Source organism: Somniosus microcephalus, chromosome 11, assembly GCF_052327205.1.
Source record: "Somniosus microcephalus isolate GS21.2 chromosome 11, FLI_Smic_1.0, whole genome shotgun sequence".
NCBI lineage: Eukaryota > Metazoa > Chordata > Chondrichthyes > Squaliformes > Somniosidae > Somniosus > Somniosus microcephalus.
Genome location: NC_140997.1, coordinates 210,179,877 through 210,193,614, shown reverse-complemented (window position 1 = coordinate 210,193,614; position 13,738 = coordinate 210,179,877). Strand labels below are relative to the sequence as shown.

At 42.3% G+C, this 13,738-nt stretch overlaps 1 protein-coding gene across 2 annotated transcripts in view; it reads left to right on the top strand.

The window, feature by feature from the left end:
• iars1 (isoleucyl-tRNA synthetase 1) overlaps window positions 1–13,738 on the top strand; it is a 274,070-nt gene that overhangs the window by 211,482 nt on the left and 48,850 nt on the right. For both annotated transcript variants that reach the window (XM_086001804.1, XM_086001803.1), the window contains exons 29-31: window positions 3,911–4,087; window positions 4,942–5,062; window positions 6,840–6,965. In XM_086001804.1, the coding sequence (XP_085857930.1) occupies window positions 3,911–4,087; window positions 4,942–5,062; window positions 6,840–6,965 (424 nt within the window). The remainder of the gene's footprint in view (window positions 1–3,910; window positions 4,088–4,941; window positions 5,063–6,839; window positions 6,966–13,738) is intronic.

Genomic DNA, 13,738 nt, shown 5'->3' with positions numbered 1-13,738 from the left:
TGCCAAAATAAGCTTGTATTCAGTGGATATTTTCTGTCAGCTCATTTTTATATTTCCTGGAGGGCAGAAAATGATTTGTGCCTAAGCTGATTAAAGTAACTTCCATTTGCTTTTACGTGTCAAAATTTGACCCAGGTAGCACATTCAATGAAAACCCCAGGTGGTTTGGTCATCATGAAGCCACAGTTTTTTTTAAGTGGATTACTCAATCATACATATTGCTGCATATTGAATGCTATAATTATATGGATTTGATCACTTATGTACTACTTGCTGGTTTTTGGCAGCTCTACTTTTAGAGTCCACTAAATTAAATAGTTTATTTCTTTTCAAAGTCAATACCTTTGTATTTCATATCATAGTAATGATTATTGACATTTGCTCACCATATACCACAATGGAATTATTCTGGTTTTCCTTGCAGTTGGACTTTTGTTAAATGATCCGTACCTATTAGCTAGTCAGAATACAAAAAATAATTTTCTAACTGGGGGAAGGTAGAGTTTCCAAAGAATTCTAAATTTTAAGATTTTTCTATCTTGGTTTTATCCAGATATATCCGATCATTTTTACGTTGTGGTTTTCAAAATACAGGAAACTCTTTATTATCCGGCACCAACGGGACCGGCGTGGTGCCGGTTTATCAAAAAGTCCGGATTACAGAGAGGTATAGTTTAAAAGGTACGAGAGCTCCGTACACAGCAACAAATCCAGGCTTCCCTGTTGCTTAGCAACGTGCAGAAACTCCAGCCACAGACCAAGCGTCTCTGTTGCTTAGCAACAAGTGCACGAACCCCAGTTACACAGCCACAGATCCAGGAACTGCCACTAATGGGCCAGAAATTGGTGAACGGGGCTTGCCGCGCGTGCAAGCCCCGTATATGCACTTACCCCGCGCTACTGCCGATCAGCTCCAGGGACGCCTGGACTTGGTGTTTGAAAAAGAAGAATCCCGGGCAGCGTATGACGTCACGCCGCCCAGGAGTGCAGCCAGCGCGAAGCCAGGAGCGTGCAGTGCAAGTGAGACACGCCCCTTGAGGTCTCAGTTTCACTGGACACGCCCCCAATGTTTCTGTCAAGCTGCTAAGCATTTTTACATGCAAAGCAGCAGTTTAAATAGGTTTTTGGAAGTTTTTTGAAGATTTTGGTAACTTTTATAAACTTTTTAAAATGTTTACATTATTTTGAGTAATCTGAAGTAGTTTTAAAGAGAATTAAAGCAATTTAAAGACTTTTAAAAGCCCTAAAAGAATTTTTTAAATTCCATTTATTTATTTAGCAATGTCGTCGTCATACGTGTCTTCACACTGTTCCCTTTGGGGAACTGTATGAAGTGGTGGAAGGATTTATGGCCATGATTAACGCTCATTCCGTGACCGTAACCATCTTTGAACCAGCCATTAGGGCGGTTAGTCCTATGGCGGGAGGGTTTTACGGGCTCCCACAAGCTATACAAGGAGGGGGGGCCACCCACACCCACGGACGCAATATCCCACTGGATGTCAACCCAGAATTTAGAGCCGGAGCTCCGACTCCACTTGCCGGGACTGTCTGGAGCGGGGTTTGAAACCCTACCCTGATCTGGCCCAGCGGCGGGGATCCTACCGCTATGACAAAGGCCCAATCCGATTAGCAACGTGAAATGGCAGCATAGGGCTCCAGTCACGGGGAGGGAAAAGGCGCAGGAAACGTATGGGTGTCACCTTTTGTGCAGAGTGGGCCTTTTGCGTAGCAGTAAGCATCCCCGCCGCTGGGCCAGAAGGAGTAGGGTTTTGAACCCCACTCCAGACAGTCCCGGCAAGTGGAGTCGGAGCTCCAACTTTAAATTCTGGGTGGACATCCAGCGGGATACTTGCGTCCGTGGGTGTTGGTGGCCCCCCCCCCCCTCAGATGGGTTGTAGGAGCCCGTAAAACCCTCCCGCCATAGGACTAACCACCCTAATGGCTGGTTCAAAGATGGTTACGGTCACGGAATGAGCGTTAATCACGGCCATAAATCCTTCCACCACTTCATACAGTTCCCCAAAGGGAACAGTGTGAGGATACGTACGATGATGACCTCTTGCGCAATGCACCTCTTTGGACCCTCAGTCGCAGATGCGAGGGGGCAAGTCGTGCAATTGTTAAATTTTTCATTTTATTGACATGTAAAATGTTGGCCCAGTAATTCCCTTCCAAATGCGCGAGTACGGTCGGGGTACTTACGCATCTGGCCGGATGAAATGCCGGTTTTCAGCATGCACAGTGCATGTGGGGAAAACCGGCATTTCCTGTCCTCTGAACGAAGGGGTTCAGAGGCAGAACGCGTGCGACTGCACAGGCAGCGCGTGCGCAGTATAATTCGCCGCTTTCATTAATGCTTTCAGTGAGGTCAAGTCATTACAACTTACACATGAAAAAAGCATGGGTACAGTTGCTCCAGAGGCTGCGGAGGAAGATATTTATTATCGTGGAGCTTCTGAAAGTATGTATGTCTGTATATATTCCTTTGCGTGTTATGTATATATTCCTTTACTTATGTGTATGAATGTATTATTTAATTATGACTTTCAGAGAAAGTAACTTATTGGAAAATCATAATTAAAAACATACATTCATACACATTAGTAAAGGAATATAAAACATACATACATATACGTAAAGGAATATATGTGGACATACATACATAACTCATTCTCACATTCCATTCACACAGCCACAATTGCTCCTTCTACCTACTGTTCTGAAAACCCTTTTCTTAAAAAAAAAAATAAAAAAAAATTTTAACTTTAAAACTTACTTAAAATTTCTTAAAATAACTTCCCTCCCTTTCCCAAACAAAAATATTGCATTTCAGAAGCTCCACGATAAAATATATCTTCCTCCGCAGCCAATGAACAACTTTACACTTGCTTTTTTCAAGTGTAACTTCTAAGGACTTACCCTCACTGAATCCATCATTGAAATCCACAAAGTTCACTGCGCAAGCGCTGCCTGTGCAGTCGCACGCGCTGTGAATAGACCTCGGGTCTGGAAATGCCGGCGTTCCCCGCATGCGCTGTTCCTGCTGAACGCCGGCATTTCCAACGGCCAAATGCGTGAGCACCCCGACCGTACTCGCGCTTCTGGCCGCGAATTTCTGGCCCATTATGAAGTAAAACTTACCTGAACCTACTCCTGAATTTTGCCGGTTAACAGAGATTTCCGGTTAATTTAGGTGCCAGTTAAAAGAGAGTTTCCTGTACCCAGTTGCTGCATTAAATTAATGTGGAAAGTACAATGCTTTCTGAAGCTTAATCAGTGTTTTTAATGCTTCAAAATAATGTTATTGTTGATAATGTGCCATATATGGGTTTTATTGATCTGAAGTGATCAATTTTCACCTGAAGTGAGAGCAAGTGAAGACTTTTGTCAGAATACAATTCTTATGATGTCCTGATTATTTTTTTTGCGAATAAATTGGTTTTTAAAAAAAAATTGTGTCGTGACATCTCTTGTTGCTACTCGATATTCTGTTTATAAGAATGCAAGTCCCGATTGATTGTTCGGTGTAAAATTCTGTTCCGTTTAAAATTGATAATTTAGATGAAGGTGGTAAATTTCTATCCATTCTTTTCAATGCACAAGTATACTGTGTCTTTATTATATTTCAGGATCTCTATTTATTAAGTCCCCCTTTTATTTAAAGAAAAAAGTAATTTCCCCATGGTGTACACCATTTGCTAATTTAAAGGGCAAGCAGTCGATGTGCTTCATGCCTTCCAGCAGTGTGCGATTGGGAACTTTTAGATGCTTAGCAGCCGACCGTCACTCCATGGTGCAGCACATTGGCAGTCAATCTGTCCCATCTTGTCAATGCTCTCAATAACAAACTGATCCAGGAACCATTACAAGAAATGACATAGGATTTTATAAAAATTTATACTTGCAGGCCCATCTGGTGCCCTCGGATGAGATCACTGTTTATTACAGCTCCCAGCCAACAGGAGAGTATTTGGACAATGTTATTAAGAATCACACTGATTTTATCTTGGGAACTGTAAAAGTCTCTTTGAAGCCCTACCCAGTACCAATTTCCGCTGGAGTGATTATACAGGAAGAAACACAGGTAAAGCCTCCAAACTTTATTCCTGTCTTGGACAGTATTAGTCTGGGGTTCACAATAGTTTGAAATGTATATGTATGGATATAAGGAAGAGATGCATGCTAAATTCAGTATTGCATACCTCGCCTGGCTTTTACCTCAGTGAGGTTAGGTTGACCAATTTTCTTGGTGAAGACCAATTTGTGCATATCCTATGTATAAAATGAAGCCTTTGTTTTGTTAATAGAAGATTTCTTGGTCATTTTTGATTATAGGATATTTATAGTTTTTAGTAAGGTGTAATACAATTAATTTTATAAGAGTCTATAGAAGATGAGAGGTGGTCCTTCCTGCAAGTGAGCCTCGTTGCATGATTGACCAAGGAGCTAATTCTACCCAGCCGATGAGAATGATATAATGCAGGGCATTAACTGTTGATGGTAGGATGGGAAAACTGAAGCATTTTTCTGTATGGCATAATGTGAATTTTATCTGTTAGAAACCATGAAGAAAGAAAATTAGAAACCTGTCAGGTCACCCTGCCTTCAGGCCGTTCTAATGAAGTCACTGAAAGGGAAAAGTCTAGTGCTTTATGGAACAGCTCATTTGTTTTATCAAGGACTGCAACTTTGAACCAGCCTGGGTGGCGATGTGGAGCTGCCTGATCTACACTAGCAGCTGGTTTTTGTTACTGAAAAAGGGATTATAGCCCTTTTTTATTTTTGTGTTTGTAGCAAACATTTTTCATAATTTGAAATTGGCTTGTAACAACCTGCCTTTTTAAAAGGAAGTGCAAATGATTGTTGGGGAAAGTTGAAAGCTGAAAATTGTGCTGGAAGTCAAAATAAGAATTATAACCTTTTTTCTTCTCTTGTTAGTTGAAAGGTTCAAATCTGGATTTGACTCTCGTGAAAGGAACCTCAACTGTTGGTGCTCCACTTTTGGGCCTTTCCTGTGCATATGTCAATCTCAAGATTTCTGTAGATGGAAAAAAGCAAGGTAAGAACAAGCAACATTGTATTTTTGCAATCAATATACTATATATTTCTATAAAGATACCCTACAATTTGCATAATTGTTTAAACTTGTGGTGTGTAGGATTCAAACCACTCCTTCATGGTTTGGAACTCCTCAGTAGGCATTACAAGGATTTCCTTTTGTCCATGAGCAAGATTCAGCACCAAGCTGTAAAGTGGTTTTGTTTCAAAAAGGGGAAACTGTTGTAGGGAGGGTGGGCTTCAACTTAGAATGAATTATTTCTTATCAGCCTAGAGTGAGAGTCAATCATATGGCAGGCCTTTTGCCTAAGTTCCTTGCACGAGGATCTGCATTAAGCAATTGGTGATGAGTAAGCCTGGTGTGCGTGATAGTGAACTTGGACATATGGAATATCAAGCCAGCTGAGATGTTGCAACGTGTCTTGCATAGGTTCTGCCGAGGGTAGATGTTTACCAAACACTTGATGACAAAATTCTGAATGTTGGGATTAAAGCTGTTGGAAGCTGCTACAAGAAGGCCAGATATTTGATAGGTACTGCAGGTGTCAATGTTGTGATCAGGAGGATGGTGACAATCCACTTGCATATGTTTTGGCGAGTTGTGTTCAATATGCTGCTGAGTGGTTTGTAGTTCCTGTATGCCTAGCTAAAGCTGAAACACACATTTGTCAGTTGTTTAAAAATTAGTAACCATCCGAGGCAGGCTAAGAAAAGCAAGCTCTCTTTTGGTTTGAGTTGACTTCAAAGATTGGAACAGAGTTGATCCTGTAAAGCAAAATCAATAATCTGATACCTTAGCCAGGCAGGACCACAGTATTTCAAGGCACTTTTGGTTTTGACCAGGCAGCCTGATTTAACAATTACACTTGCAGGAGTAGACCTGACTGTGGGGACTGAGATTCTTCCTACTCAAGGTAATCCTGCAAGCCAATGCTGTAATGGATAGGACAAAAAGTGGGCAGCTCATCAGTGCATGGATTTTGTCAGTTAAACTCCATGAATACCCATGAATGCATTTAGGATCCCGAAAGCTTTGACCCTTGCCAACCTGCACCTAAATTGTGTCAGCTTAAATAAGTGGTGACGTAAGAAAACTACCAGGCACTTGGTCAGAGTATTAAATGAGGCTTTAATCGACCATTTCACAACATGGAAGTCTAGTTATCCTTCACTAGTTCCTGTTTACAAAATGTCCCTGAGCAAGCTGGGCCTGTGCCTGAGTATTTATACTCTCCCTGGACAGCGCCACCAGCAGGCCGCCCAGTATATATTTCATAAGTCATTTCTACATGAATGGCACGATTTATGTCAAGTGGGATGCGTCCATGTGGGGCTAGAGTGTGGACTCCATACCAAGTAAATAGAATATCAGGTATACAAAAATTTTACCTCTGTGGATTTCTCACAAGTTTGGTTTGGAAACTCTCAAAATGGTGGATTTCTGCAAGTGTCAGAAACTGTGCTGACCATGAAAAAAGTTGAGTCAGCATGACAATCTATTTTAAAGAGAGAGGATTATTTTAATTGGATTGTTGTATCTGCATGTGTTTCCATGTAGCGTGAATAACCACCCAGAAAATGTTTGCTAATTTAGACCAGTAGTCCTTGCAACAATTCCAGTCCTGACTCCTAATACACAATTAGACCCAATACAAAATGGCACATGCCATATGCAAAAATTATAATAGACTTTGTTCTGAGGCAGAGTTATATAATCGAAACTGTGAAATACCATTGCATTTCTCATTATTAAAAAAAATTCTTGATTTACATTTCAGATGGTGTGATACTACTGGAAAATCCAAAGGGAGATAACATTCTAGACTTTGTCAAGCTGAAAAATGTGATCTGCAACATATTTAGGCTGCAGACAACAAAGCTGGCTATCTATCATGATAAAATTGGTAAATATGCACTTAGTTTTGGAAATTTTATATTGTGTGATGCTCCACTAGTTCCTCTTGAGACATTGACCCAAATCTTGCTTGAAAAATAGCGGCGACTTCACGACGCATACAGTTATTAATGCACAAATCGGCCAGCAAATTCAGGCGAAGAAGAGATATGGCGTGAGTTACGAATCACCATAACTTGCTGGTCGATTTATGCCTCTTCGCCGTTTGCCTTGCATAAATGGCAGCTCACCTTCAACCTCCCCATTATTTTTAAGAACTTGCTGGATTTGCACATTAAACTCTACTTAAACTCGCCACAGAAAGTTAGGGCTGGTACTTAACAGCGCAAGTACCCTTTTAATGATATGATAATTGTTAATGCAATGCCAATCAATCTCTCCAGCTCTGAAAGGGAACTATTTAAACTGTTGAGTCTCATTCCTGCATGTAGTAAATTCTTAAAGATTTAAAAATATTTCAAGTTTAAAAAAAAAAAAAGTATTTTCCTTTCTGTCCCTTTTTTTCTCTCTCTCTTAATCCAATCTTTCTTTCCCTCTCATTATTTCTCTTTCTGTACCTGATTTGACTGCACTCGAGTTCACCCTCCTTCTCCGTTGTTCCTCTGTTTCTTTCTCAATCCTTAAATCTCATTGATTAAGGAAATAGATTGTTGGTCCCGTCGTTCCAGATGCCCCGTTACCTTCACTGAAACGTTACCAGCTCGCACCTCCAGCAACTTATAGGGCAAAATATTTTCGAGCTGAAGAGTGCAGGAAAAGGACTAACTAATGGTGTACACCACGAGATGCCCCGCTCCAGCAAAATTTGGGCCATTAGATTTATGGTTATACTGTTTCAGTTTATGATTTTATCAGAATTCTTAGACTGCATTGCAGATGCTCTGAGCTATCTGTTTTAAATGCCTGAGCTACGAGGTTTCTTATGAATTTGGTTTCTGGGAAACGATATCAGTTGTAAGTTTAAATTGGTAAATTTAGAATAAGATTAAGGCCATTGCAGAATATTTGACACAAAAAGTAGGAAACCAGTCAGAAGGTACAGTCTGATCTGCCTGAGATTTAAAAAAAAAGTTTAGAATACATTTAACTTTTTTAAAACTTGTTCTTTTGTTTAAATGGTGGCCAGCATTATGTCATAGCTGTTCTTCTAATTACATTCATATACACAGATGCAGTATTGTTGATTAATAGGCATTAGCACAATTGGATTAACAAACGAGATTATACTCAGCAAAGCTAATAAATGCAGTGTGCATGTTATTGAAGTTAATATCTGTAACCACCTTGTGTTAGAATGGGGCAAATTTTAATGGGCTAGAAATTGCGGTCGGAGGCGTACCTCCAGAGTACGCCTCCGACCCGCGAAACCTTTATGAACCTACCTCCAGGCACCCAGGCTGCACAAAGTTGCAGTCTCGGGCCGCCAGGCGGATGGCAGCATAAAGATCCACGGATCCCAGGGACGCAGGCGGTTCAGAATCGTCCCTGGGATCACGTGGGCCCGGTCCTCCAATCACAAAGGAGGATTCCAATGCAATCATTTACGAAGGGAATCCCCTAATGATATGCAATGGAATCGCCAAATAATTATACAATGTACAAAATTCTAATAAATATAAATGTACAGAATTGCAATTTAATTCATAAGTCCCTTCATTGCACCAACCTCAATAAAAATTTAATTTTTTGATAAATAATTTTAAACATCTTAACGTGTATGTGCATAATTTTTGGTAAATGTTTAATTTAAGGCTTATATATACCCTTACGCTGATGAAAGCAGGCCCTACACCTGCTTTTAGCAGCCGTAAGAGTTTCATGGGCAATTGCTGGGCAGTTGTTGAGCAAATAGCCCACGCTGTTTCCATGCAGTTCGGATGATCTGTCACGGCGTACCTTGACAGATCGCAAGTTTCGGATTTCATGCATGCGCAAGTGCATGTGGAAACCCAGAAGTTGCGGGGCCTTTCAAATGGATTACGATGGCGTACTGTGATTAATTTTATTCAGTATTCTCTGGGCATGTTGGCTAAGGTAGCCTGTATGATCACAAGGACCTTAATAGGAAGGTACATTGTGGGCACTTAGTAGGATGCTGTGTCAGTGCTTCCTAACGCGGGAAAGGGTCTTGCATGGTGGAAGCTATGGGGTGGAAAGCATATGGTGTTGTGCAGGATGAGATGGTTAGTCGTATGTGATTCCTTAATCGTCCAAGTTTTATAATGTGAGAGATTGATTCAGATAATATTGGGTTTGTTTTTAAAAAAAAGGAAGGAAATTTGCTTTGTAGCTTTTCTGCCCACTAGGAGGGCCCGTGGAAATACACGCCACTTGGAATGAGAATTGGTAAGATCATTTGGAAAGCTGAATGTAAATGTTCGTAAAGCAGAGAGATTTAATTTAGGAACAGTTTGTTTTAAAGGTAAAACAAAATTGCAGTGCTGCCTAATGAAATTATGTGGAAATGTTGCATTATATTTCAACGGCTAATATTTTCATAGCAAACCCTGTCATAAGATTTGAAATATGGCAGCCTAGGAATAATAAATTACATCGTGTATGACAGCATCTTGGATTTTACGAGTGAATTGCCTTGCTGGTGAACAGAATTTTCTGGGCAAGTACACTTGTTAGCTAATTGCTACATGGACAGTGATTTGTCTCGATTTTCCAGACGTCCTGCATTTATTGATCAGGGGTATCACACTGGTCAACATGTTTCTTTTTGAATAGCAGCGAAAGTAAATTTCAAAACAATATTATTTTCAGCTTTTATTTTGTTGTCATCGTTGCAGAACCATTTTTATTGAGTCTGGATGTTCAAGGTAGCACCAAGGTTCATTGCGTGGGGCAGAAGGAATATTTGGGCAAGACGATCTGAGAACGTTGACACTTAATGTACTAAATGTTCAAGATGGTAGCAGCTAGAAACAACACCAAAGCTTAGACAATATACCCAATTAACTTGTTTCGAAGACCTGCAAACTCACTTGTTTCCTATTGTGTATCCTCTGTATAAAATTTCAAGAGTTGATGGACAGAGCCAATCTTTCCAATGGCTTGTCTCCCTGGACCATGAGGCCCAGCTGAGATTCTGATTTTGAGGATGTGAATCTGTGTTGGAGCTGATTCTTTCTGTTACTGACAGGTTATTCACAGTATAAGATTAACTATCGCAAGGGAATGGTAGTGTAGTGGTAATGTCACTGGGCTAGTAATCTCGAACACTAATGATCCAGAGATATGAGTTCAAATCCCACTATGGCAGCTGGGTAATTTAAATTCTGTTAATTAAATAAATCTAGAATAATTACTAGTATCAGTAATGGTAACCATGAAACTATCGGATTGTCGTAAAAACCCATCTGGTTCACTAATGTCCTTTAGGGAAGGAAATCTGCTGTCCTTACCTGGTCTGGCCTATATGTGACTCCATATCTACAGTAATGTGGTTAACTCTTAACTGCCCTCTGAAATGGCCTAGCAATCCACTCAGTTGTACCAAACCGCTACGAAAAAAAAATAAAAAGGACGGACCACCCGGCATCGACCTTGGCACCGGCTACGGACACATAAGAGCTTAAGAACATAAAACATAGGAGCAGGAGTAGGTCATTTGGCCCCTCGAGCCTGCTCCACCATTCAATAGGATCATGGCTGATCTGACCTTAGCCTCAACTCCACTTCCCTGCCCGCCCCCCATAACCCTTGACTCCCTTATCGTTCAAAAATCTGTCTATCTCCACCTTAAATATATTCAATGACACAGCTCTCTGAGGAAGAGAATTCCAAAGATTCACGACGCTCTGAGAGAAGAAATTTCTCCTCATTTCCAATTTAAAAATGTATTCTGAAACTATGCCCCCTAGTTCTAGATTCCCCCACGAGGGGAAACCTCCTCTCTGCATCTACCCTGTCAAGCCCCTTCAAAATCTGATATGTTTCAATAAGATCCCCTCTCATTCTTCTAAATTCCAATGAGTATAGGCCCAACCTGTTCAACCTTTCTTCATAAGACAACCTCTTCATCTCCGAAGCAACCTCGTGAACCTTCTCCGACCTGCTTCCAATGCAAGTATATCTTCCTTAAATAAGGAGACCAAAACTGTACGCAGTTCTCTAGGTGTGGTCTCACCAATGCCCTGTACAGTTGTAACAGAACTTCCCTACTTTTATACTCCATTCCCTTTACAATAAAGGCCAACATTCCATTTGCCTTGCTAATTACTTGCTGTTCCTGCATGCTAAATTTTTGTGATTCATGTACAAGGACCCCAGATCCCTCTGTACCTCAGCATTTTGTAATCTCTCCCCATTTAAATAATAATTTGCTTTTTTATTTTTCTTACCAAAGGGATGTTGTCAGGACCCATAGCCTTTGCTGTATCCAGTGTGCTCAACCGTTTCTTGATATCACGTGGAGTGAATCGAATTGGCATACCCAGCCCAGTCGACTCTGCAAAGTCCTCCTCACCAACATCTGGGGACTTGTGCCAAAATTGGGAGAACTGTCCCACAGACTAGTCAAGCCTGACAGTCATACTCACAGAATCATACCTTTCAGCCAATGTCCCAAACTCCTTCACCACCATCCCTGGGTGGCGGCACAGTGGTATACAGTCGGGGAGGAGTGGCCCTGGGAGTCCTCAATATTGACTCCGGACCCCATGAAGTCTCATGGCTTCAGGTCATGGGCAAGGATACCTCCTGCTGATTACCACATACTGCCCTCCCTCAGCTGATGAATCAGTACTCCTCCATGTTGTACACCACTTGGAAGAAGCACTGAGTAGCAAGGGCACTGAATGTACTCTGGGTGGGGGACTTCACTGTCCATCACCAAGAGTGGCTCGGTAGCACCACTACTGACCGAACTGGCCTAGTCCTGATGGACATAACTGCCAGTCTGGGCCACTGTGACAGGTGGTGAGAGAACCAACACGAGGGAAAATCCTACTTGACCTCGTCCTCACCAATCTACCTGTCGCAGATGCATCTGTCCATGACAGTACTGGTAGCAGTGACCACCGCACAGTCATTGCGGAGACGAAGTCCTGTCTTCACACTGAGGACACCCTCCATCGTGTTGTGTGGCACTACCACCGTGCTAAATGGGATAGATTCAGAACAGATCTAGCAGCTCAAAACTGGGCATCCATGAGGCGCTGTGGGCCATCCGCAGCAGCAGAATCGTGTTCCACCACAATCTGTAACCTCATGGCCTGGCATATCCCTCGCTCTACCATTACCATCAAGCCAGGGGACCAACCCTGGTTCAATAAGGAGCATAGAAGAGCATGAGAGGAGCAGCATCAGGCATATCTAAAAATGAGGTGCCAACCTGGGGAACCTGCAACACAAGACTACATGCATGCTAAAAGGCGGAAGCAGCATGCTATAGACAGGACTAAGAAATCCCACAATCAGTGGATCATATCAAAGCTCTGCAGTCCTGCCACATCCAGTTGTGAATGGTGGTGGACCATTAAACAACTAACGGGAAGAGGAGGCAGCTCCATGAATATCCCCATCCTCAATGATGGTGGAGCCCAGCACTTGAGTGCAAAAGACAAGGCTGAAGCGTTTGCAACCATCTTCAGCCAGAAGTGCCGAGTGGATGATCCATATCGGCCTACTGCTGAGGTCCCCACCATCACAGAAGCCAGTCTTCAGCCAATTTGATTCACTCCACGTGATATCAAGAAACAGCTGAGCACACTGGATACAGAAAAGGCTATGGGCCCTGACAACATTCCGGCCATCATGCTGAAGACTTGTGCTCCAGAACTAGCCGTGCCTCTAGCCAAGCTGTTCCAGTACAGCTACAATACTGGCATCTATCCAACGATGTGGAAAACTGCCCAGGTATATCCTGTCCACAAAAAGCAGGACAAATCCAACCCGGCCAATTACCACCCCATCAGTCTACTCTCAATCGTCAGTAGATGGAAGGTGTCGTCGACAGTTGCTAACAAGCGGCACTTACTCACCAATAACCTGCTCACTGATGCCCAGTTTGGGTTCCGCCAAGACCACGCGGCTCCCGACCTCATTACAGCCTTGGTCCAAACATGGACAAAGGAGCTGAATTCCAGAGGTGAGGTGAGAGTGACTGCCCTTGACATCAAGGCAGCATTTGACCAAGTGTGGCATCAAGGAGCCCTAGTAAAACTCAAGTCAATGGGAATCGGGGGCAAAAAGCTCCATTGGCTGGAGTCATACCTAGCACAAAAGAAGATGGTTGTGGTGGTTGAAGGTCAATCATCACAGCCCCAGGACATCACTGCAGGAGTTCCTCAGGGCAGTGTCCTCGGCCCAACCATCTTCAGCTGCTTCATTAAGGACCTTCCTGTTGTGTCCGTGTGTTGATAGAGACACTGAAGACAGGAGTTGGTTTCACAGGTGTTTACTAAACAAAGTCTGGAGGGGAACTAACTGATACAACACAATATGCAGGCTTATATAGCCCGAGTGGCCATTACCGGCATTACAGTACACATGGGGCTCTTAAAGGCACATACACTACAATTCCTCCCCTTTTAGCCAACCAGTACATAATATTTTAAGTAATCATTAATTACATGTTACAAGAAAAATAATCTACACATTGCTGCAGTTAATTAATTATAAGTCAGTCTCTCTGGCGGCTTCCTGACTCGATCCGGATAACGCCTCGGTGGTGTAGTAGTTTCTGGTGGTGTAGTAGGTTCTTTTGGCAAGGCTGATTTCGGCTTGAATGCCAGTGTCGGGTTCATTGGGTTC